This window comes from Denticeps clupeoides, chromosome 1 (assembly GCF_900700375.1).
Source record: "Denticeps clupeoides chromosome 1, fDenClu1.1, whole genome shotgun sequence".
Classification (NCBI taxonomy): domain Eukaryota; kingdom Metazoa; phylum Chordata; class Actinopteri; order Clupeiformes; family Denticipitidae; genus Denticeps; species Denticeps clupeoides.
This window is the reverse complement of record NC_041707.1, coordinates 37149444-37174463: the sequence shown is the minus strand read 5'-3', so window position 1 is coordinate 37174463 and position 25020 is coordinate 37149444. Positions and strand designations below refer to the sequence as shown.

The window sequence follows — 25020 nt, the reverse complement described above, 5'->3', positions numbered from 1 at the left end:
AAACAAGAGCGGGGAGGAGCGCGCAGTTTATATAGATTTTACCTCCGCGTCCCATTCCAACCGAGCCGACGGTCGGGGCGTCGGCGCGGTGACTTTGGCCGCGGTTCTAATCTGGCGGCAGAGGTCAGAGGGGCTGAGATACGCTCGGTGTTATTTCGGTCCCCAGGTTCACTGGACACGAAATCAAAACGGGGTGGACAATTCTGAAGGGGAATAAATGCCGCTCTTTGTCGTCCAAAACCAGTTAACCCACCTCCATAATTATTGTCGAATGGCCTGTGTCAATTTAGCGTTTTGATGTTTTTGTAATTGATGTATTTTTAATCGAAAACATGCTTTAATTAAAGGAGTTAATGCTACCATCTGCTGGCCTTACCACACCTCTACTTCAGGTCTGGAAAATATATAAGGAACCCTATGATTATAATCTTCTTCATCTATCAATAATCTGTAATAATCATAGTCATGTATTGGGTTTTTTTTTAAGATATTGATTATATTTCTTTTTCATTCTTTTTTTTACAATTTTTAGTTTTACATTAGATGCTAAGACACAGTTGGGCAAGTCAATCAGTTGAACACAAAAGACCTGGGGACCTTAAAAACTGTCATGGAATAGAAATTAAATACTTTTAATTCATACTAACAATTCAACCGTAAAAAGCAACATCACAGTACAAGAATAAGTGTAATAATCTGTAAAGAGAACCCAAATAAAGTGAAGCAAGCGACACAGAAAGGTAAGTTGTAAATACTACATAAAATTTGTATAGATATTGTAATATGTCAAACTCTAAAAATGTGTCGTCCCCCCAGATGGCGCTGTTTCCTAATTAGACTTCATTGGCCAATCAGCGGTGACGTGACGTCACAGTGTTGTCTGCGCATGCGCCGACGAATACGAACGCCGGCGCTGCTCTTCAACATTGATAATCGGGTAAGCGGCCTTTTTCTCCGACTCTCAACATGTTCACACGCTTCTTCGCTAACTTTAAGCGTGTTTTAAAGCGCCATTATTAACATGTGAAGCCTGCTAACGCTCTGCTTGGCATGAAGCATGTAGAGGGATGCCGCCAGAACCGGTCCGTCTGGGTCGGAAGCGTCCGCTGCCGGCCTGCCCGAACCCGCTGTTCCTGCAGTGGCTGACCGAGCTGCGCGACCAGGCGGCCGAGAGGGGCCAGAAGACGCAGTACGTGTATCAGAAGGTGCGCGACGGGTCCACTTTCTCAGCTGCTGCTGCCTGCCTGTACGGTGCGTGGAACTCTTCACGTTTTTTTTTTTAATCGTTTTAGGCACTCGGCTCTTTGAAGAAGTACCCTCTCCCGCTCAGAAACGGAAAGGAAGCCAAGATTTTGCAGAATTTCGGAGACGGGATATGCAAGATCCTGGACGACCGGCTCGAAAAGCATTACAGAGAGAATGGTGAGGGTCCTGACACTTTTTTTATTATATATCACACACACGCACACACAGTACAAGCCAAAGATTTGGAAACACCTTAGTTTGATGCCTTCACTGAGAATCTATGAATGAACACATGTGGAGTTATGTACTTAACAAAAAGTGGAGACCTGGCCTCCACAGTCACCGGACCTGAACCCAGTCCAGATGGTTTGGGGTGAGCTGGACCAACAAGTGCTAAACACCTCTGGGAACTCCTTCAAGACTGTTGGAGAACCATTTCAGGTGACGACCTCTTGAAGCTCATCGAGAGAATGCCAAGAGTGTGCAAAGCAGTAATCAGAGCGAATAAACTAGAATATAAAACATGTTTTCACTTATTTCACCTTTTTTTTTTTTCTTGTTAAGTACATAACTCCACATGTGTTCATTCATAGTTTTGATGCCTTCATTGAGAATCTACCAATGTAAATGGTCATGAAAATAAAGACAACACATTGAATGAGAAGGTGTGTCCAAACTTTTGGCCTCTACTGATCTATATATATGTGTATGTATTAGGGCTGCACGATTTGGGGAAAAAGACATATTGCAATTATTGAGATCAATATTGCGATATGATAAAGGGCACTTGCTTGTATATCAATGAAAAGTCGCATACAAATTACTAATAGTGAAATGTGTAATTTCAAAGTGAAACATACAAACTACTTATAACAGCTTGAAATGCCCAGTGCTTTCATACAATATTCTACAAAATTAAATAATCACCAAAAACTCTTTACATTACTGTCGAACGACAAACCCTGGTAAGGCTAAACAACTGATTTGATTATATTTGGCCATTATAAAATCTTGTATTATAGTTCTTACATTTAACCAAAACGTTGTTTGGAGGCTGACTTGAACACAGGGATGCATAGCTTTGCTAGCTTAGCTGAGGTTAGCTAAGGTTAAGACTTATAAAACGGGATTTTAGAATGGCCCAATATATTCAAAACAATTGTCCAGCCTTACCTATGAAATGTACTCCCCGGGATCTGGTTTGGAGCGTACAGCGGTTTGTACAGCCCCAAGCAGCACAAGAGTGAGGCATTTTTATGCACTTCTCTCCATAGACATGTATATGCTTCACTCCACAGCAGCGCCTATCGCAATATAGCGGCGATGTTGACATACGATGCAGCTCGTCATGCGGCGTCTACCCATATGTCTATGCGAGTCACGAGGTCTCCATTGAACCGAACCGAAAGTCATGTGACCAAACACGTCACATTCGACTGAAGTGAGTCTTCAGTCAGCTCGCAAACTTTGAGAGAATGAGTGAGTGATATGTTGCCGATTCAATACATGTACTAATCATTTAAATCGCAGCTTTTTGCGTTCACATAATCGCACAGACTGACATCGCGATTGCGATTAGATTAATTGTGCAGCACTAGTATGTATATATTTTTTAACCATACAAGTTCAAGTCGAAGTTGAGCTTTATTGTCATTTGAGCTACATATGTGTAAGTACATAGTGAAACGAAATACCCTGGTGTCACATGTAACATTCAAACAAAGTCAAAATAGCAACTGTGTTCCCTGGTTTTCAGGCCGCGACGCCCCAATCCACTCGCTTCCCAAGAGCGTGAAGGCATCTTATCAACATAGCAGCAAGCTGGCGTCCTCAAGTTCTAACCCACGACCCCAAAAAGAGCCCTTGCCGTTGGAGTCGGTGAGGAGGCACCGCGGCCCTTTGCCAGGCTGCCCGTCCGCCGAGCGACGCACCGTCTCATGCCGACTCTGCGTCTCTGTTTTAGAGGCGGCCGCAGGGCGATGGAGGGAGGAGGAAGAGGGAGTACGTACCTCAGAAGGGATCGGGGGGTCACGCGGTGCTGCTCACACTGTACAGGCAGTCTCTGGTATTTATTCTTCGTGCATTTTTTTTTTTTTTCTTTTCATACTATTGTCTGTTTAGTAAAAAAAAGAGAAAAAGAATCAATATTATGAGTAACATCCAAATACATGTTCATTTTATACACATGACTAACTTATTAGTGATTTATCATACACAACCAACAATTTATATCGATGGAACACCAATCTTGACTGAATTTTAACATGTTATGTGTTAAAACACTGATGGCAGAGGGGGCATATTGAGAATACGGGGTGGTCCGTAGTGGATCGTCTCGCATGTGGAAAAACCTGAAATGGCCATGAGTAGGGCAGTGGCGGCCTGGTAAGAATCCGGACCTGTAAACCGAAAAGTTCCCGGTTCAAATCCCGAATTGCCAAGGTGGCTCTGAGGTTCCCTCGATCAAGGTGCCGTCCCCACACACTGCTCCCCGGGCGCCTTTCATGCTGTGTGATGGGTTAAATGCAGAGGACTCATTTTGTAGTGTGTTACTGTGTGCTATGGATCACGATGATTAAAACAATCGCTTTCTTTACGTTACACATTTATAAAATTAAAAATTTTGCTCTACATCCTGCTGACAGGACATCTATGTTGCGGTGGTTTGACCATGTGCATGTAACAGTTTTTAAGCTGCAATGTGAAGTCCCACCTTCCTCCTCCATCGCTTGGCAGGTACCTGGCACAAAAGGCTTCATGTTTAAGAACGAGCTGCAGACGGAGGCCCAGCCGCTGTGTGATAAATCCTTCACTGTGGTGAGCGCTCCTTTCTACACTAATGCACCATTAAGCCGTTCTCTCCTGATTGTTTCCCCTCGGTTTGGACAACGTGACTGAACTTCATTTGCTTTCTTTTTTTTTTTTTTTTTTGTGGGCTCGTGTCCAGCCGGATCTGGGCAGTAAATACACTGCCTGGTCATCCGTCACAACCCTCATCCAGAAGGAGCTGCTGCTGAAGACGCACAACCCGGCCAGGTGAGGCCCACACTGTCTTCCCCCATCCATCGTTCGGTGCCCTGGACCGCGTTCCGCTTGGACCGAGCCTTTCCGTTTCTGGCTCAGGTACTCGCTGACGGAGCTGGGACTGGATCTGGCTGAACGACTGCATGAAGAGGAGAAGGGAAGAGGTGAGGGCCTGGGCGCAAAAGGCAAGGACGAGAGATGTGTAGCAAAAGGCACAGAAGAAGGTTCAGCAACTGTTGACCTGACTGCAGATGAAGATGAAGAAGAGGATGAGCGAGACGTTTGGTAAGAGAAGTGTGTGTGTGAGTGCTTTTCCTATTGGCTATGGATTTAAATTAAATAAGTAAAAGTTCCCTTTGATATTACTAATAATGTATAAGAAGAAACACCTTTTTCATTAGTTTAATATTTATTACCCTAAAAATTGTCAATTACAGGGATAGCCCCAAATAACAAAAATTGACAATGTCAATAGCGGGCGTTTCCACCATTTGCCGCAACGACAGCATGACAGCGGCGTCTCATGCTGCTCACGAACCTCATGATGTTGTTCTGGGCAATGCGTTCCACTATAACACAAGTCCTACACGCAATTCTGCCAGGTCGCGTGGGGGTGGGGTACGATCATTCAGTCTCTGCTTCAACTGGTCCCAGACGTGCTCTATGGGGTTAAGGTCAAGGGACATTGATTGCCATAACGTATGAGGCACTCCAACTTCCTGATGTGGTGGAGCATTCATGAACAGAAAGTTGGGGGTGTGCTGGCGGGATTGGGGGATGATGATGGGTTCTATGATGATGTTCATGCAGTGACTGAGCCATATACAAAAACCAAATCTCTTTTGCGCTGACTGGTGATGTCTGCCCACCTAAGGATGTCTGAGGGGTTAGGTCCTTAGGTACTAGTCATCATTGCGGTCTGTCATGAACTCTGCCAGTAGTTCTGTGTCTTAATGCAAGTCTGCTGATGACACTTTGAAACACACAAAGTTCACGAGCAACATCTGACTGCCTGATGAACTTGTAATGACAATGACAGCTTTTTATACCCACAGAATGTTGAAACTGATGCCACATTGAGAAAGGTTGTCTCTTGGTATTGGCCCCAATATAAGGCAAACATGTGCACAATGAGACCATTACATGGAAAACCCAAAATGAGGTGTGTCTGTCATTCCTATACAGTTTCCTCCCTATCCCAAAACTGTGTGACGTGAAACAAACACCGTATGTATGACATCCACTAAGTCTCTCACAATTTCCCTAACTTATTGTGAGTAGTGTACATTGCAACACATTCACTGTATTACACAGTGCACATTAAGGCGTGGTGCTATATTCGCATTTATTTTAACAACGTGGTGGTTGCCAGTTGCCATAACCGATGTACCTTCAGTTAACGTTCCCTCTTCATGTATCTGTTGTAGTGGACCTGCAGATGTGGTCCCTGCATCGACCACCTGGGCCCCTTCGCAGGGCAGCGCAAGTCGTGACATGGACCAGGCCCAGAGGTCCCAAACGGTGGATGTGGACAGAGCCGCAAAAGGAGTCAGTCTCTCCCCTGGATCTTACGACATTGTTCTGTGCGTGGACTTCATAGAGACCACTGGGTGAGAGATGGAGAGGCCTGTCCATTGTGTTCTTTCAAATGTTGTTCTGGTCTTGGATCATTTTGCTGCATGAGCATTCTAACATGCATGTGTACTTTTGGTGATAGGGGCAAACAAGAACTAGTAAAGGAGCTGCAGAGAAACGGGGTGAACTTTGACATCAGGAAGCTACATGTTGGTGACTTCCTGTGGGTGGCCCGAGAGAGAGTCACGCCCGTGCCAGGTTAGGTCTGGAAGTTCATGTCTAGTTTGACCAGCACTCTAGGTAACATCTTTCAACCAGGGTGGACGAGATTGGTCTGTTCTGGGCCGGGTTCTAGTCCCTACTGCCAGTTCCACTAGGTCTGTCTTAAAGTGTGCTGGAGACCCGGTGTTGAATAAAACAAGGACTGGCTGTGGGCCGGGGCAATGGTTTGGGTAGCACGGTAAACGCCGTGGCTCCTAGTGATGATGCGCTGGTGGTCTGAGATGGGCGGAGGCGGCTCAGTAACGTTGCTCTCCCGTAGGTCAACTGCGGCCACCGCCGGGCCGAGAGCTGGTTCTGGACTACATCATAGAGAGGAAGAGGATAGACGACCTGTGTGGCAGCATCATGGACGGGCGTTTCAAGGAACAGAAGGTAACTCTTGTGGAACGAGGGAGCGTGCGGCACCTCTTCGTATTACCTTGCTGCTGTAAATGTTCTTGTCCAGGGGAAAGCCGCAAAACCGTAAACCGCAAAGTCTTTAGAGAGCTAATCTATACATCCCAGAGGTAAATTCACAGTTTCTAGCAGTTTAAACTTGCAAATAGACCAAAATCACACTGGACAGTGTACGTAGTACACACATTGTGGAAAATGGGATGTAGTACACATCATATAGACAAGTAAACAAGGGGAAGTTAAGAGGTGTGTGCATTTTAAAATGTTATTACGGAAAGAAACACGTATTTGGTCTGTGGAATTACACTTAAGGCAGAAATATTCTTGCTGTGAGCTACGTATGCGTATCCGCACACAGTTGCGTTGTTAACGCTTGTGCTGATATACTTGCGTCCGTACTGTGCGGCGTAATCTGTAGTGTGTACTCCTTACCACCAGGAGTCAGTGTCGAGGTCGCAAGCAAAGTAATCTTAAAATAGTCATCTGTTGGGTGCAGAGCTTGCAACACTGCCCCTGTAAAATTGTTGGTATTGCGTCCATATCTGTGTATATTCCGTTGTTTTTTTTGTTTTTTTTTGAGTACGTGCCCAAAAGCCAACTCAGAACACAGGATACGGACCGCGGCGGTACGTACGTAAGCATACCGCAAGGATCTCTGTGGATCAGCGTCTCCTCTGTTTGTGCACCAGTTCCGTCTGAAGCGCTGCGGCCTGCACAAGCCCATTTACTTGGTGGAGGAGTGCGGCTCTGCGGGAGCGCACCTGAGTTTACCTGAGAGCACCCTCCAGCAAGCTATAATCAACACACAGGTACCATCTCGTGCACACACACACACACACACACACACACACACACACTCAGAATGCAGATTTTTTTTGTTTTTTTATATATATATATAATTTATCTGAAACGAGCGCCACCTGTTTTTTTTGTTTTTTTTTTTGAAAGGTGGTGGACGGCTTCTTCGTGAAGAGAGTGCAGGATGTGAAGGAGTCTGCTGCGTACCTCACTGTCATGACAAGGCACCTGGAGAAACTCTACCAGGTGACACTGAGCAGTTTATGTGCAGCTGAACAGTCACTGGTGTCACAATTCGATTTCGATTATCCCATACATGTTCTATATTTCTTCACATGATGTTTTCAAATAGAAGAGTTAAGGTGTCAATCTCCATGTGTGGACACTTTGATTTGTCAGTATTTCTAAGAGGTGAAATCAGAGGCCAATCAGAGATAGGGAAGGGGGCGGGCCTTTGGTCTTGGCCAAACAGATACAGATCACACAAAGGCTACAAATCAATTCCTAGTTTACTTTGGAGTACTGTAATTGCCACCAACTGACCTGCCTTGCTATGGCTGTGGTATCTCCATAGGTGAGATACAAGCAGGGATGATTTACTGAACAGGCCTGCTAGTCTCAGGGTCTGGAACGCTCTGCCCACGGATGCTACTGAAAATCTAGGCTCATGCTTTGTTCATCTCCAAATGTCCAAATATTGTTCATTTATTTCCACAAAATTTATGGGGCTGCTTTAAAAATATTCTCACCCATTCTCAACCCACTGCACAATAACGGTGATCAGGATTATACACAAGCTTTTTTATATATCTGGGCCCAGGGGCCAACAAGTTATGTGTGTAAAGTGCGATTTACAATCATTAGTTAGCAGCAATATTAATTTCTTGTCTGTCGACAGAACCGCACCATCATCTGCCGTTCCAGAGAGCTGGAGGGAGATGGAGAGCCTGAGGCGAGGCGGCAGGAAAAGGCCTCCTGCTCCCTCATGTCTTTCAACGAGTTCAACCAAGGAGCCGTAAAAAACAAGGTAATGGAGAGGTCTCCCCCCCCCCCCTCTTTTTTTTTTTTTTTTTTTTTGCCTAATCCTAGTAAAGCTATTAGATTGCTATGGTGTTTTGTATTGTTCTTAGCGAGACTTCATCCTGTCTAGCCTGCTTAGTCTGTGATTTTTAGCCTGAAATCAGATCTAATTTGGCTGACGTTTCACTCAGTGCCAGACGGTGAGGGAGGTGTTCGCCCGGCAGCTCATGCAGATCAGCGGCCTCTCCGGGGATAAAGCTGTGGCCGTGCTGGAGCACTACAGCACCGTAAGCAGGTAGGACATTAGTTGCCACGTTTTCGCTGCCGAAACAACGGCCCCGTCTGACCCCAGCCGTTCCGAAAGCGCCGTGCAACCAGGCAGAGGCCCAGTCTACGGGGATAAAAATGACCCAAATACGCTGCAAATCAAATAACATGACTGGGTGGATTACAAAATCAAGCAAAGCAAACTAATGTTATGTCCTTTCCATCCATGTCTACCAAGTAAAGTTTATGCTTGTGGCGGCCCAGAGTGACTTGAGAGCCACCAAGAATCAATAACCTTCTTTTTTTTAGCCAGACCAGATTTTCTCAATCATTGCATATAGTAGTTGGGACCTACTCTATAGTACAGGGTGGGCCATTTATATGTATACACCTTAAAAAAATGGGAATGGTCTGTGATCTTAACGTCCTGTTTGTGGCACATAGTGGCCATTTTGAAGTTTATCTTGGATCCAACTTTTGTTTTTTCAATAGGAAGAGGGTCATGTGACACATCAATTTTATTGGTAATTTCACAAGAAAAAATTCCCGTTTTATTAAGGTGTATCCATATAAATGGCCTGCCCTGTAGTTCATGATGCTATGGCTGATTTCTGAATATGTGGTATGTTGTCTAATTGTTAGTATTGAATTACTAAAGGCAGAAATATACTTGATGTTAACTACGTATGTACGTAAATCCGCAGTCCTTATCCTGTGTTCTTAGTCCGTTTTTGTGCACATCCTCAAAAATTAATGAAACTGGTACAGAAGCAGTACCTCTGTAATTTTATAGGTCTGCTCTCAACAGATAATTATTTTAAGAAACATTTGTTCATTTGGTTTGCGGCCTTCACACTGACCACTGGTGGTAAGGAGTGCACACTACAGATTTCAACACACAACACGGACTCAAGTATATCAGCACAAACGTGCTGCAAAGCAACTGATTCACACATATTTTCTGGCCTGATGTGGATCAAGATCCTTTGAAGAAGGACTGGTGTGGTGGACATAATTGGAATTTTTTTTTTTTTTAATGTTATTGTCATTTGGTTCTGACCCCTTCCAGCCTCCTGAAAGCTTATGATCAGTGTCCCAGTGAAGCAGATAAGGAGAAACTCCTTTCAAATATTAAATATGGAAAACTGAAAAGGTTTGTTTGGACTTTTTTTTTTTTTTTTTTTGCCACCATTATCACAGCCAGTGTTAACTTTCACCCAGCGGACTGTTCTGATATTTCTCCTGCAGGAACCTGGGCCCAGCTTTGAGTCGCACAGTCTACCAGCTATACTGCACACAAGGACCCCTCTCGTAGCCACAACTGTCACCAGGCGCCCTGCCAGAGCTGCACCTAATGCCATATGTTCGCAATTCTGAAGAGTATGAACTTTTGAAGTTTCTCTGTTATGGGAAGGAGGCCATTGCAGTGCAGTATGTAAATGTAAATGCAGTCTTGATTTCTGTTCCCCTTGACTGGTCATTAAAATGATACATTCATCATGTTGACCAAAATGTTTCTTATGTATTCTGTAAAAATATATTTTTCATTAAAAGAAAACAAAGATTTGTAACATTCTAATCTGTGTTTTTGTTTATAGAGAGAGTCATGACTGTATTATTTGGACAATTCTAATCCAATTTAATAATGCAATTAAAGTAGTCGTGTATTCCTTAAATTAAAAGTTCAAATAATACATTAAAATGTTATATTTCTTTAATTTGGACTTGTCATATTAATTAAGGGAGGAAGTTTGGTCATTACGATTGGGAGCTACTTAAATTCTGTAATATTCGACGTGCTCCAGATCTTAGGTTATTGTAGAATGTGTGTATCTACATCCGTTTGTTTAGGTCACAAATGAAACCGTAACGGATAAAAGAAGCGTCAACATAATTCATGCGTTTTGCCAATGATGTGCTTCAATGGCAGGTAAAAATGGCCAGTTAACCTGGATAGGTTAATGGATTGAAAGTGAAGTGATTGTCATTGTGAAACACTGCAGCACAGCACACGGCGACACAACGAAACGTGTCCTCTGCTTTTAACCATCACCCTTGGGGAGCAGTGGGCAGTTTCACTTTGTATTTACATTTTCTAGAGCAATAGCAATTCGATTATATATTTAAAATCCAATGGTTTTAGGAAATGTCAGTTGTCGTTCACAAATGGAATAATTCACGGCATGTGATTGCATGCGAATTCCGGACTTGTCGCCTGCGTGTTGGGGTACAGGTGGATGACGTCACCGGGTCGTTAGTGAAAGGCACCGATCCAAAAAGGCGCGCGCAGATTGGAAGGAACCTCCGGTGACGTCCTCACCCCCTGCACCCCCCCAACCAGACACGCACACGGGGAGGACGCGCAATTCGGCACAAGCACTTTAGCGCACGCACCGCGTTTGTTTGGCTTTTTTTTTTTTTTTCGGCCGAGGGGAGTCGGACGGTCCCTCCTCGTCCGCGCCGCCGGAGCGGCCGCAGAACCGGACGCCGCTTCGGCGCGATGCGACGGGCCCGCGGACGGCGCGTGAAGGGCAACGCGAGCGGCGGGCGGACGTTCCATCGGCGAGCGTGATGCGCGTCTGCCGCGGGCGGCGCGGCGCGGCGCCGCGACCGGACCGGGACGCGCGGCGCATGGGGTGACCGCCCCCGGCGAGGAGGTCCCAGACGCGGGCCGCGGGAGTCTTTCCGCCTCCCCGGGCGGGTCCCCGGTGCTGACGGGGGTCGATGTGGGGGCCCGGCCGATAGGAAAATGCAGGAGGCGGCGGTGGACGTCGAGGAGCCCATTTTAAATGGGACCGGGAGAGAAGAGGTAGGACCGCGACGTTTAATACTTCGGGTGCAACGTTGAAAGTTTTGGGGAATGCACGTGACGTCCGTAACCTTTTGACTTCCTACGTCGCATGCAATCTGGCCGCCCACCTGTATTCCTCCATTCCCGCCGGGATTCGTCCATCTTTCCTGCTCATCACCAGCGTTTTCAATCCCCTTCCTCCTCCAGGGTGCGTCCTGTGTCGTCGTGCAATTATGAGGCAGCTCATTACATTTTACTGCATTTACCAGACGCCCTAGATCAGTAGTTACAGGGACTCGGGGTTAAGTGTCTTGCTCAGGGACACAATGGTAGTAAGTGGGGTTTGAACCTGGGTCCCCTGGTTCACAGGCGAGTGTGTTGCCCACTAGGCTACTACCACCCACAGCGCCTACAGGTCTAACTTCCCAACCCAAGTAGTCAAGCCGACTCGGTTGCAGTCGGAATTTTAGGTTTTTCACAAAAAATGGCAGGAATGGAACATTATGGCCAATTAATACTGCAATTTAATATGTTCTCCCTCGGCCCGTATTCTAGTGAAGTAGCTTCCTCCGTCAGCGGTTACTTTGCACAATATATTGTATTTTTTTTTTTGTATGTCGCTGTCGTAATATTATATTACGTAACTAAAATAGCGTAGTCATGCCAAAGACAACGGGGCCAAGGATGGATTTTGGGACGCCAGCTCTGTTGGCCCGCCCTGCTCCCCAGGGAGACACAATCTGCCGTTTTGTGGTCATCTCTGCCTGCAGCTTTCACCTGTCTGTCGTCCGTCTCAGTCCACCATGCCGCTCGTCCATCGCGTCCATGTCGCCGGAGTGCGGCGGGACGAGTAACGTCCCACCTCCACATGATCGTTGACTGTGGGATTGGTGTGTGTGTGTGTGTATATATATATATATTTTTTTTCCAAACATACAATCGATTCGAACATAATGTTACCAAGCAACTCGCTGCCCGGGGTGAAGGTGTGTCGGCGAACGGCGAGAGGGGGCCGGCTGCGGTAGAGGCAGAAATGCCGTAGGTGTAAATCGTCACCCTTCAGGCCTTTTCATACCCGCTAGTGACAGAATCATGGCTCTCTCTCTTTCACGCGCGCACCCGTTTATTAGCTGCTGAGTTAACCTCTTTTCTCCGGTTACATTCGGATCGATACGGAGAGAGACGGCGGAGGGGAGAGGGGGCCGATCCGGGCCTGCTGGGCCTCGGGAAACTTTTTGCTTCATCCCACACCCGTTTCTCAGGGATCGTTGCCGGTAGGGCAGCGGGACGAAGGGACCCGAGCAACGTGGGGAGCAACAGACCTTCCGGAGGAAGGGATGTGCTGATAGGGCTTCACCGGTTGTATTTTTAGACGCCGTATTTTTTTTTTTTCTTCCTTTCTGTCTACGCGTGCTGTGATAATGACTGCACATTTTCTTCCTCAACATCTAATGTTTTACATTATCTGACGTTTCTCCCCCACTTAGCGCTCTCGTTCACTGGATAACTCGCCATGCCGTTAAATTTAATGCGTAATGAAGGGCCAGGAACTGCACGCTTCCGCCGTTCACCCTCTTTGCACCCCTCTACTTTTAACAAGGGTGTGGACCGTGCCAGTGTAAATGCATTTACTCTATATCTCGCAAAATGAAAAAGGGAATTGTGTATATGTAGGGTGGTAGTGGCCTAGTGGGTAACACACTCACCTATGAACCAGAAGACCCAGGTTCAAATCCCACTTACTACCATCGTGTCCCTGAGCAAGACACTTAACCCCGAGTGTCTCCGGGGGGGGACCGTCCCTGTAACTACTGATTGTAAGACGCTCTGGATAAGGGCGTCTGATAAATGCTGTAAATGAATGATGGAAGCGGGCCTGGTCCTGTACCGTACTGTACTGCCTGTGCAGTTGTGTACATGTCTGCAAGCAGCGTTTTAATAATTCAGCTTTATCGAATGCCATGTACTGTGCATGAGGGCGTCGCTGTGCCATGCTCATGTATTACATATAAAGCATATTCTAAATTAAGGTTGCATAAACTCGTCCAAAAGCAAAAAAAAAAAAAGTCACAACAATGTATTTTCAAAGATACCTAGATTTTATGATCTAATAGGACAAATAGTACCAAGGAGGCTTTGATTACATCACACACACATCTATTTTTATAGAGAAAAATATTGGGTGCTCATGGGCAAGTCTCATACACTGAAATTGAAATGATCGTGCACAGCACCTCACACCCGGCATTATCGAGGTGAAAGACACGACTTTTGGCTGCAAATTTAATTCAGTTTTCTCTATCACTGGATTTACACCGTGAACGTGTAAAAATCTAGTCTTGACCAAAGTATTGAAAGATTGAGAATATTTGTTATTTTATCAAAATGTTATTGCCAAGAACAATTCGACTGTGGTACCAGGGGTTCACAGTAAACCGCATCACATCGGGCTTCAGGAAGAGAGCACTGGCTCAGGTTACCGATAGGAAATGGCCTCACGTTCCTGACAAGGTCCACTGGCCACTGATGTTTTATTTCACCGAAACACTGCCGTGAACAGTTTACGTTCTGGAATGCGTTGGTCTTGTTCGGATAAAGATTCATTTTTGTGCTTCCCGTGCTTGTTCCTTTCCACCTTTTTCACATTGCCCGTTTCTTTGCCAACATTGTCTCGGTTGGAGTTCCTTCTGCAAATTCGTCAGCTTTTTTTTTCTTTTCCACTCCTTCCTATCTTGTTTTCAACTCTATATGCAATTTCTTCCCCACCCTCTACATCTGTCCTCTTCCTCTTTTCCCTTCTGCAGCAGCGCCCGGTGAGGCAGTCCTTGGCGGCGTCACTGTGTCGTGAGTCGCACTGGAAGTGTCTTCTGCTGACCCTGCTCATGTATGGCTGTTTTGGAACACTGGGCTGGTGCGCCTTCTGCACGGTTCCCGTGCTCTCTTCTTCCTCCTATACATCCTCCTCTTTCGCGGACATTTCCCCCGGTGACCTTGGCGCAGACCCCACCGCCACAGCCTACAACTACCGCGAGCTGGCACAAGACAGTCCGTGCTCCAATGGCTATGTATATATCCCGCTGGCCTTCCTGGCCATGCTTTACGTGGTGTACCTGGTGGAGTGCTGGCACTGCTACTCCAAAACGGCCACGCTGGCGCAGGCGGAGGTCGCAGAGGTGTACGAGCGCGTCCAGCGGCTGCAGCAGGCTACGCCATGCATCTGGTGGAAGGCCATCAGCTACCACTACGTGCGGCGAACGAGGCAGGTGACCCGTTACCGCAACGGCGACGCCTACACCACCACACAGGTCTATCACGAGCGCGTCAACACGCACGCTGCCAGTTCGGAGTTCGACTACGGCCGCTACGGGGTCTCCGACGTGTCCAAAGGCTTGCGGGGCCTGTTGGACCACCCGGCCGTGCGGCTCCGCTTCACCAAGTGCTTCAGTTTCAGCAGCGCGCGTGCCGAGGCGGCCTACCTGACGCAGCGTGCGCGGTTCTTCGGTGAGAACGAGGGACTCGACGACTACATGGAGGCGCGGGAAGGCATGCATCTGAAAAACGTTGACTTCCGGGAGCACATGCTAGCTTTTCCCGACCCAGCCCGGCAGCCCTGGTTCACCCGGCGCAGGATCTTCTGGCTCGCCTCCGTCCTGCTGCTGTCTTGGCCGCTTCGCGTCGTTGCGGAGTACCGCACCGCCTACGTGCACTACCACGTGGAGAAGCTGTTTGGCGACCGTGAAGAACAGGGAGGCGAGGGTGGGGACGGGTCCAACGAAAATGGCAGCGTGGGCAGGAATGGAAGTGCAGGAATGGGTTCAAGCTACAGGGCCATCTCCCGTGTCAACACTGTGGACATGACCGAGCTGGAGTGGCACATTCGCTGCAACCAGCAGATGGTGCCAAGCTACTCTGAGGCCCTACTGATGGACCCAGAGACCAGTGCCAATAACCCACCGGCACCTCTGCCTGCTGCCCAAGGAGGAGCAAACCCAGTAGTGGCTAATGGAGGCCCTACTGCCCCTGTAGCTTTTGCTTCAGCCTACCTCCTGCAGAGCTGCCCCCGGTGCAGGCGCTCCACCAGCAGCTCCTCCTTGCCCTCCCGGCTGAGAGGCCCCACTGCAGCCTTACTGAATGGCACCGTGGCCGGAATGAGGGCCAGCAATACAGGGGCCACTGGAGCCGGCCCCGGAAGACTGGTGCTCAGCCGCAGTGGTTTCTCCCTGGGGCGCCTCCAGGCCTCACGGCCCACCTCTCTCTTCCACTCGCGCAGCGTTGGAGGGGGCCTGGGGGGTCGGGTAGAAGATGGGGGCGGAGGAGGAGGTGGAGGAGGATTCCTAGGCATAGGGTCTAGGCAGGACGAGGAGTCCAGGGGAGTGTTGGTGGGAGAGGGGGACGAGGAAGAAGATGAGGAGGAGGACGATGAGACAAGGGAGGAGGAAGGGGAACGAGAAGAGGAGGAGCAGGAGGAAGGCGATAGAGATGAGGGGAGAGAGGCAGAGAGGGACAGACCACCAGCCTACCAGGATGCATTTTTCTTTCCTGTGCTGATTGTCCATGGAGAAGAGAGCTGCCATTCAGGTGATGATGTATCTTAACGAATGAAGCTTTCTAAAAAAAAGTCTTTCTGTACAGAACAAAATCTATAAAGAATAATGGCAAAAGTATGTGAACCCTAACATTTTACTAACATTTATTGGAGCAAATGGAGCCATCGTTTCTCTATACAAAACTTTAGCCCTGCCAAAAGCAGTGCCAGCATGAAGAGTGAACACAGTGTCTGATGTGCCCTCGGACAGAACCTTGATGAACAACCATTTTATGGGGAACGTAGGAAGATTTGTTCCATTTGTAGATTGACAGTAGACCAGTGGACCAGAGGTGCAAATGTCTTTTAGTATTTGTTGCACTTAACCGCGTTGAATTGAAGAGAATGAACGTGCAAGTAATGATGCATTTTCTGAATGGCAAGAGGATGCAAACATGTATCCGAATGACAAGGGTATGTTAATAAAATGAAACGGCCTTGGTTTAATGAATGTGATGAAGATCCAGAGATTCACACCATAGCTTCGGGGGGGGGAAAAGTACATTAGAAGGACAAGGGTGTGATAAGTCATACAAGCGCAACAGAATTAAAGGAAAATTCTGGAAGTAAATAAATGGGACCAAAACTAACATAATATAAGGAGGTACAAGACTGAGCAGAAAAGTGTGAAACACAAAATTGAGCAGCTTTAAGGATTTCTATGCAATCACAGAGGGGTAAATGTGTAAAGAAAATGGTTTAAATGGGCCATTCCAAATACATTTGCAGGATGAGAATGCAGGAATGGTTCCTGACCAGAAATTAAATTATATTTCCTGTCTTCCATACATGTGAGGAAAAGTATGCGAGATCATTCTAAAGACCCTTACAAAAAAAACGCAACCATTTCTGCTGTATGAACTCACTGTGGGGTGAACAACGAGGCAGAATCGTAGCTGAAAGGCTGTTCGAGTCCTGCAAGGTACCGCTTCCCGGGCACCGTGCTCTGCTGTGTATCACAATGACAATAATAATAGTCACTGTCAAACCGCTGAGCACATGGATGTGAAATCTTCAAGGCGCTGCTGGGGGACCAAGCTAAACTCTGTTCGGACAGAACACTTGGAAATTCAACAAGTTGATGGTCTAAAACTCATTGGCCCCTTCATGGACCGCCGACGTTAATAGATGTTTAGCTCAAAAAACAAAGCCTTGGTCTGTGGAATTATGTTTGCTTCACCTCTGCTTTTATGGCTGACGTTTCCAGTAGCCGACCGAAAGGCAGATTGTTGTGCGGACTGCTTTTTGAGGATTGTAGAAAGCTTTTTGAGACCGACAGAGACCGTATCGCTTTTTCAGGACTGAAAGCAGACACTTGGCTCAGTGAATACGGATGGACAATAATTCCAGACGTCAGTTTAGTTCGTTTATTGAGTTGAACGGAAACGATGTGGCTTGGAGGAGGGAGTTCCTCTCAGCCAAAGCTATGCTTCACCTAAACGGTCACGTCCTAGCACTGGATCACTTTGTGTTTGTAATACTTTGTGTTAACCTTGTTGCGTGTTTGAACATCTACAAGTTTGCCTTTCAAAGGGCTTTGCTCTTTTTGGATCCTGTATATTAGCAACACATGATACTATGGGAAACTGTCTAATAGCATGTTGCCTTACGTACACGCGCAATATGTACAGCGCCGACTCAGCCCGATACAGCCGTTAACCTTGTGTGCCAAGATCCGATTTACGAACTCCTTAATACAAACACTGATGTACAGAGCACTATAGAGCAGCACAAGTAAGACTTGGCACATGCGGCATATTTGCTGACGTCATGTTTATAACAATGTTTATAATGAATCGCTATTCGCGTTTGTCTTAGTTGCGTTTGCAGTCGTGACACACCCTCCTCCTATTTGAAATTTGGTTCAGAAAAACATGAAGTATGTCCTCTGGGATTTGGAAATAATTGCACACCAAAAACAAAGGGCTGTGTTTCGCATTTAGTTCCTCCACCCCAATACACAAACGACTGCGCTTAATCTGACAGGCCCCGTTTAGCTTTGGAAAAACGTCATTTTCAACTTGTCTTGTTTTTAGAAATAAATACCTTTTTTTTAAAGGGCTGGCTTGCTAATTATTGATAGCTAGTAGAAGAGAAACTAGCTTACAAATAGTTTGTGGTACCCATGTTTTCCTTTCTAACAATGGTGTCCTGTGAGAAATTAGCAAACATGCCTCTTGTGCTAAGTCTTATTAGCACAGTTCAAACACAGGCTCACACACTGTAAATAAACTTTTACCCTACAGCCACCCCACACCTCTGTCTCTATCATGAATATAATTTCTGACATTCTAGTCATATTTAACATGAAAGGTTCACCGTTGCTATCCATCGCTTGTGCATTGCTCCCAAATGGCCGGGCGACGCTACACCTAACTTAGCACTTAGCATTGCATACGTAGTATAGCACACCAAAGCGGTAAGTAGAGGCCACAGTCACTCATGCAGGACAGGAGTGAGAACCCAGCCACGTTTACTGTACAGCAGCATATGAGAAGTGGTACGCACCGGCGGAGCGTTGCCGCCGCGTTGTCAGAATGTTACGTGTTGCAAGATGAATGTTAACAACATATATGACCTATTATACTAACTGTGTAAGAGCACACCTATGTGACGGGTACACAATTCTGTTTAATTGTGTTTTGTCTATTGTCTGTGATAAGATAGTAAGAGTGTACTGGGTGTACATAGTTTTTTTTTTTTTTTTTTTTAATGGAACGGGTCTTCTAGCGACTGCGGGCATCAAGCTAATGCAGACTCTGCATCGACTGCTTTTACAGCAATTAATAGTAATACCCTCTGGATCAAGCATGCCAGGATTGAACCTCAGAAGACATTTTCACTCAAGGATGTAACTATAACACCCCTTTCATTTCTCTGGAGGAAATGACACATTTTAAAGCATTTAATGGATCCAGGACTTCCGTGATTGGTTGACGTTTATTTGGAATGAGCAACTTCAAACCTTTACGGCTCTATAAAATTGCCCCCCCTCGGCTCTACTGTTATATGGGTGCAGCTACCAGACTGTTGCATAGCTGGTTAAAATGAAGGTGATGATTGTGAAGATAAACAATAAAGTCCAACTGCTTGAATGAATGAGATTTGTTCATAGTGTCTAATTGCTGAATGTGTTTGTTATCTGCTTATTTTTCAATGTGTTTGTTCCCTGCCACATTTTTACAAATGTAGGCCAAACTATCATGACAATTTTAGTGTCTTTTAATATTATTGCTTATAATTGCTTTGTCGTGTTTAAAATGAATATTTGAAATCAAATAAATTTTTTTTTTTTTTTGGTCATACACTGTCACAACAAAACTTACCAAATTGCCCAAGTGAGCACAGCCCACAAGATGAGAAAGTATGATAGATTACCCCGGCTAATCTCATCCCTTCTCTCTCACTCTCTCACTCACTCCTAATCTCACTCTTTGGTTTAAATTTCACTTGGCCAGCTAACGTTTCTCTGCGACTGCATCAGACAAGGAGCGAAAGCTCGAGGTGTCCATGAGGAGTCAGCAGAACGGCAGCCAAACTTCTTCAGGAACCACAGCTGGCATTTGACGTTTTATTTAAAAAAAAAAAAAAATCCCTCTGCTTGTGGTAAGTGGGACTTTTTAATTCTGTCGTTTATATGGAGAGTATTTCGCAATTCATCTGCTGTATGGGATCTTTTCACATTCAGTTTGTTTCTCCTTCTCATTTTCTATCTGCATAATATTTTGCTATTTTCGCATTGTCTACAACCAGCAGAGCCGCTATTTCCCTGGATGAGGGTGAGAGGGCAGGATAAGATCCAGTAAGCTTCTTTAGGCCACTGCAGACTCCGCCATGTACGTTGTGCCACATGATTCACTTCAAAGTGAATACATCTGATTTTGGTGAAGACCATAAACTGGTCTTTGTGCAGTGTACAGTCTGTGAAATCACACCCTGATCCCCAGAGCGCGCCGATGCAATGCCAGCAGTGGCGTGGTACAGTGCCTGGAGGTTGGGAGGACGTCAGAGCTTGTTTGACTGTTGGCATGGATTCGTATATGTACTTTAGGCAGAGGCTTATTGTGGGTAATTGCCAAGCTACTGCAGTAAACCCCAGAGATCAGGACAAGCTGCGCAAGGGCCAGGGAGCAAATTTCAGGTAATGAGCAATGGGAGAAAACGGCTCCCTCCAAGGTTGAAAGGACGCGTTGTACAATTTAAAAGTAAACTGTGAAGTAGTGAAATTCTTCACCTAGACCGCTTATCCAGATCAACTGATAGTCACTAATTACAAGGTCCAGTCCCCCGGTGCAACATTGGGTTATGTGTGTTGCACATGTGCAGAATGGTAGTAGAAGGGATTTGAGCCTCGGCGTCTGTTGGATGACGCAGGCATGGCAGCATTAGGCAGGAAAAGAGCCCGAGTTGCACCTCGACAGCATCCTTCAGGCTTGGGTGTTACTGGTGTGCACCGAAGGGAGATTTGTGCAGATTTTCCATTGTCTGTAGAATTTTCTGATTTGTATCTACAAAAGGTTTTTACGATAATCACTGAAACTTGTAAAGTCAACACAGCGTCACTGCATTGGAACGCAAGACTAATTTTTGCTTACATTTTTGCCATTTATCAGACTGCCTTATCCAGAGCGACTTACAATCAGTAGTTAGATGGACAGTCCCCCCTGGAGACACTCAGGGTTAAGTGTCATGCTCAGGGACAGAATGGTAGTAAGTGGGGTTTGAACCTGGGACTTTGGTGGTTCTGGTTTACAGGCAAGTGTGTTAGACACTAGGCTACTACCACCACCCCACTGTTGCTGATAATGGGCCTCTACATTGATCATATTATAAATGTAATTTCTGTGTAAATGTACAGATTTTTTAATGAACTTGATGTTAATAGACAAAATCAAGGACATGACCCTAAACATTTCACCTAAAATCAGATGGATGACCACGCTGTCCCCGCTAAGGTGATGACGCAGTCTCAGGTGGACTCGGTGGTGTACACGGTGGAGACGCTGCTGGGGGACGCGGCCCGTGTGCAGCTGCACTGTCGCGAGCGCACGATGGAGCTGGCGGCGGCGGCGGCGGAGCTGCGGGAGGAGCGGGAGTGGCTGAGGGAGCAGTGCCAGGCCACCCAGCTGGACATGGCCCGTCTGCGCCGGGTTCTGGAGGAGCTGCTGGACACCAAAGCCTCTTACGAGGCCCGCGAGAGGCAGACCCGAAAGCTGAGCAAGCAGCTATGATAGATTTTACGATAAAACCAGATGTTCAAAACATCAGACAGTCCAGAGTTTTCCTGAATCTTTTCAGGCATTATGTATATGGACTCGCCAACCTTTGTCAGCGATGAATGGAAACCAGCATCTTAATCAGGTACCTGCCAAAAATGGTCGTGCTCCGAACTGGTTTTCTTTAAATAAAGATTTGAAATGAAATTTTGAAATTTAATTTTTATTTTATTTTACGTAGGAGAACATTAACAGAGAACGTGAATGGCACGCTGCTCATCCGTATCAGAACTACTATTTCCCCCGTGTTTTTAAACATCCAGGTCATCATCAGGGTCCTCCTGATCAAAATCATCATTGGCGTCAGGCACATACAAAATCCGACCTGACCTTTGACCTTTGTGAAGAAGCGCTGATTTCCTGGTTTAAAAAAACGAGTTAAAAAAAATGTATATAGCAATTTTTGGACTATGAGGCGCCCCCTAGGCCATATATCAAGAAAACCTCGCACATTCACTACTTTCTCCCTGCACATACACACTAGAATCTTCAAAAATGTAATGTGTCAGGTGCACAATAAAAATTGTGTGGCAGAAGTAGCAGGTAGGCGAAGAAAAAGTGGTGTGCCAGGTAGTAACATAATGAGGACCGTGCAGAGAGCATTTGCCATTGACCGGTCCGCCCAGCTGGTCCCGTGGCTGAAGGGCATCCAGATTCTACCGTCCTGGGAAAATGTCAGGAACCACTTACGAGGAGGCACTGAGTCAAGCCATTCATTTAATTACTAGCATAATGGCATCGTCACAGACCATTCTGAAGTTAGCTCCTGTCCATTTCACCTTAAATGCTGCTCAGGCTGCAGTGCCCGCCCATGGGACCAGCTGGGCGGGCCGGCCAATGGCAATGCTCTCTGTACAGTCCTCAGTGTAATATTACCTCGCACACATGCTAAGTTTGGCACACACACAATCCCAAAATTTTTCATTGCACCTCACACATTAGATTTTTGAAGCACGTGGTGTGTATGTGGGGGAAAAAAAAGCTCACACACACTACTTTTTATGTACATGTGCGAGGAAAGCTTTTGTTAATATATGGTCTAGGGGGGTGTGTCACACATCAAACAGTCAACAAACACTCGACACTCACTTTTCCTGACTGAACACGAAGGGCAGGGACACTTTCTCTTTGGCTTCTCTCTCCGTGTCAGACAGGCGAAGATTAAAAGTCAAATTGGCAGTGGGATCCGCCTGCATAGACCAGAACAGACACACACACACACACACACTCACGCTTAATTTCTATTTACCCTCTAAAACACAAAAGGTTGGACATTCGTTATGTCCTTGTGATATCAGTACTATCAGCAGAGCTCACCTCTGAGGATTCTTGCTCGGTTTGCTTTTTTCCAGCCTGGCTGACTGTCCTGTGAATGGTTACTGTGAGATCACCCTGGATACTAAAGAGCTCCTCCTGGGTGGGAAAATTGATCAAATTGATATCAGGATTTAGAGTGTACATCCCGCCGTGTAAAATAAAACTTTGCGTGTTAATAATCGAGAGGACATGGAGGCGCCGTGCTTGTATTCAAGCAAACAGACGTCCCTCTGTTAACTGGGAGGAAACGTACATCTTGAGTGACTTTGCCTGACTTGGTGCGCTTTGTTGTCTTAGCCACAGCCAATGGTCCCTGACTGGTTGGCGCCAGGGTGACGACTGCGGTGGCCAAGTGGGAAACACAGTCCACTGTACTGGTGTTGTGCAGATCCGAGTGCAGTAGGCCCACTATAGTCCTGACAGCGCCTCCTGGTGACCATTCAGGGCAAAACACGAGATTCACACAGACAGCCAAATAGTGTAAGGCCTGCAATTTTAATATTACAGTTTGGCTATATAAAGGTGATACAAAAAAATCTAATTCTCCCCATAGCTAATTTGTCTCTGGTACTGTCCGCTATAGCAGGAGAGCTACATTTGGGGAACGGGGCTGGAGCATCAAATCAGCTGTACGCCACCATAATAAAAAAGAAAAAACGTCTTCTGGAAAACGTCTCTCACGCTGGATCTTTCTACCAAACTAACCCGGTGGTGAATACCTCTTCTGAGCTCCTGAAGGGATCGACAGATGGCGACCGGGTCATGGTGCCTTAGGAGCCACGACAGCGAGTCTATGACCAACACCGGTGCTTTGGGTTGCTGCGTTTGCCTGAGTATGCGAGTGAGATCCTGCGAGTTGAACTGATGTGCGGTGAATGAGGCAGACTTTCTCCAGCCCAGGGGGTCCTTATAGCCGTCGTGGAAAAGCAGCCTGGGAATGAAGGGTAGAAGAGGTGAACGGATTCATTGTGGATGTTTTCATCTTTCCCACACAATGGAAAAGGGACTCATTTGGACCTTTCTGCACAACTACCGTCCAGGTCACCACGCGTTTCCTCTTCGCTGACCTCGAACCCCAACACATGGACGACTTCATCACTAAAATATAAAGCAAAGAAGAAAAGGCCACATTTACTTACAACCGGCACCAGCTTGTGAGTTGGAAACCAGACACTCACCGCTTCAGAGCTGCTCTGATGTAACTTTTGAGAAGACAACGTCCGGAATAATGTACAGAGTCTGGATAGAAACAAAACAGTTGGATTTTATAACACAAAAAAATAAGCAATTTGCTATTTACTGACGCTCTACCTTCCAGAATGATTAAAGCCCCAGTTTCAGATGACTGCAAAAAATCCAGCAGCATTTCTGTCGAATCAGTAGCACCGCGTGGTAGGAAGTAAAATACGGATTTCAAAGCGCGGTACGTCCGCTACCAATACCAATGCAGGAGATATCGAAGCAAAACGATGCTGTGGTGTACAATTCTTGCGACTTAGACATATTTAGAGCCCCTTACTGGTTGTAAAGTAAGATGGTACAGAGAAGGCAACACGTTCGTGTGAAGCGACGATGGATGGCTACACGGGGAATGTAGTTTGTCGGGCGGTAGAGTCACTATCTGGAACTGAAGACTTTTTGTTGAGAAAAACTACATTTCCCACAGTGCATCAGTAATCGTAGCGCCGACAAGCTCTTTCGTAGCTAGCTTTTTTACTCGAATGGGGTTCGTTGCTATTAAGGTAATTCTGTCGAAATGGCGGATGCTTTTAGTTTTATTTTAACTCAGTGTTTAATATTGGTTTCTTAAAAGGTAATATAGGTATGAGCTTTTGGCTCAGTGGAAAGTAAACGCGTGACGCACATGTTTTTCACATATCAGTATAGTATATTAATTACATGTTAATCTAAGAATACCTATAGATGTAAAACTCGTCGCGTGTTTTTTCACATATACCACACAGTTACTATATTGCGTAAACCGATAAGAATAGTGTGACACGCCAGTAGTAAGAAGAAAGTCGATTATCTTGGTTCCCAGACGTTCTTCTTTGACATCAGCGGGAGGTCAGCTGTAGCTACGAATTATTTTTTAGAAAAAAAAGGCCTTATGTTTGTCTTTAATCCGCATTTAATCAATCGTTCCGCCTGCTCTGGTCTACACAGGGTTCCTGGTGAGTTGTGTGCTCAAGTGTCCCTCCTGCCAGGATTACTTCGTCCAACCCTTCCCTTGGCCAAGTGATCTCGATGGAATCCCGGCGGCCATTTTGAAGTGCATTCCGATTCGTGCGAGTTGCCGTCGACGCGACATTGCTCCTCCCCTCGTAGGGCCTGTCTCTGCCCGGTTTGGAACGGTAGCCCGGTTAGGACACCACAGTACGCATGCGCAGTCCAAAACCGGGTTCCCGTTCCAAATCGGGCAGCGACAAGGGCCTTCTCCTCGC

At 46.3% G+C, this 25020-nt stretch overlaps 3 protein-coding genes across 9 annotated transcripts; 2 read left to right on the top strand and 1 right to left on the bottom strand.

Annotated features, from left to right (window-relative positions):
• Nucleotides 1-328: 328 nt before the first annotated feature.
• On the top strand, nucleotides 329-10186 carry mus81 (MUS81 structure-specific endonuclease subunit). Of its 2 annotated transcripts, XM_028991600.1 has the most exons (18): nucleotides 329-740; nucleotides 817-937; nucleotides 1057-1205; nucleotides 1293-1422; nucleotides 3002-3123; nucleotides 3209-3310; nucleotides 3982-4062; nucleotides 4193-4281; nucleotides 4369-4554; nucleotides 5697-5879; nucleotides 5987-6102; nucleotides 6386-6498; nucleotides 7212-7331; nucleotides 7471-7566; nucleotides 8219-8347; nucleotides 8532-8635; nucleotides 9677-9760; nucleotides 9856-10186. In XM_028991600.1, exons 3-18 carry the CDS (start codon nucleotides 1068-1070, stop codon nucleotides 9920-9922), a joined length of 1860 nt encoding a protein of 619 aa, XP_028847433.1. In that variant the 5' UTR covers nucleotides 329-740; nucleotides 817-937; nucleotides 1057-1067; the 3' UTR covers nucleotides 9923-10186. The 2 variants fall into 2 exon arrangements, with proteins under 2 accessions (XP_028847433.1, XP_028847442.1); XM_028991609.1 differs by lacking the exons at nucleotides 329-740; nucleotides 817-937; nucleotides 1057-1205 and adding an exon at nucleotides 2544-2724 and having other exon boundaries at nucleotides 1291-1422.
• Nucleotides 10187-11043: 857 nt separating this feature from the next.
• LOC114796970 (transmembrane protein 151B) lies at nucleotides 11044-21406 on the top strand. Of its 6 annotated transcripts, none has more exons than XM_028991564.1 (2): nucleotides 11044-11416; nucleotides 14206-19560. In XM_028991564.1, the coding sequence occupies exons 1-2, from the start codon at nucleotides 11357-11359 to the stop codon at nucleotides 15991-15993; spliced, it is 1848 nt and encodes a 615-aa protein (XP_028847397.1). In that variant the 5' UTR covers nucleotides 11044-11356; the 3' UTR covers nucleotides 15994-19560. The 6 variants fall into 6 exon arrangements, 3 of the variants coding, with proteins under 3 accessions (XP_028847397.1, XP_028847388.1, XP_028847379.1); XM_028991555.1 differs by having other exon boundaries at nucleotides 14203-19560; XM_028991546.1 differs by having other exon boundaries at nucleotides 11044-11606.
• On the bottom strand, nucleotides 21407-24870 carry elp5 (elongator acetyltransferase complex subunit 5). The gene is made up of 8 exons (XM_028991789.1): nucleotides 23888-24870; nucleotides 23755-23815; nucleotides 23594-23674; nucleotides 23296-23507; nucleotides 22830-23005; nucleotides 22577-22672; nucleotides 22349-22449; nucleotides 21407-21619 (listed from the first exon to the last, which is right to left on the bottom strand). Exons 1-8 carry the CDS (start codon nucleotides 23940-23942, stop codon nucleotides 21511-21513), a joined length of 891 nt encoding a protein of 296 aa, XP_028847622.1. The 5' UTR covers nucleotides 23943-24870; the 3' UTR covers nucleotides 21407-21510.
• Between the last annotated feature and the right edge of the window lie 150 nt (nucleotides 24871-25020).

Bases quoted from the DNA above. Each gene is read 5' to 3' on its own strand.
- mus81 (XM_028991600.1), top strand. From the start codon at position 1,068: ATGCCGCCAGAACCGGTCCGTCTGGGTCGGAAGCGTCCGCTGCCGGCC. The intron at 4,555-5,696 runs GTAAGAGAAGTG...TATCTGTTGTAG, and splicing joins GAGGATGAGCGAGACGTTTG to TGGACCTGCAGATGTGGTCC. The intron at 8,348-8,531 runs GTAATGGAGAGG...CGTTTCACTCAG, and splicing joins AAGGAGCCGTAAAAAACAAG to TGCCAGACGGTGAGGGAGGT.
- LOC114796970 (XM_028991546.1), top strand. From the start codon at position 11,508: ATGCAATCTGGCCGCCCACCTGTATTCCTCCATTCCCGCCGGGATTCG. The intron at 11,607-14,205 runs GTGCGTCCTGTG...CTTCTGCAGCAG, and splicing joins AATCCCCTTCCTCCTCCAGG to CGCCCGGTGAGGCAGTCCTT.
- elp5 (XM_028991789.1), bottom strand. From the start codon at position 23,942: ATGCTGCTGGATTTTTTGCAGTCATCTGAAACTGGGGCTTTAATCATT. The intron at 23,508-23,593 runs GTCCAAATGAGT...CTTCATTCCCAG, and splicing joins GACGGTAGTTGTGCAGAAAG to GCTGCTTTTCCACGACGGCT. The intron at 22,450-22,576 runs GTGAGCTCTGCT...TGGTCTATGCAG, and splicing joins CCGAGCAAGAATCCTCAGAG to GCGGATCCCACTGCCAATTT.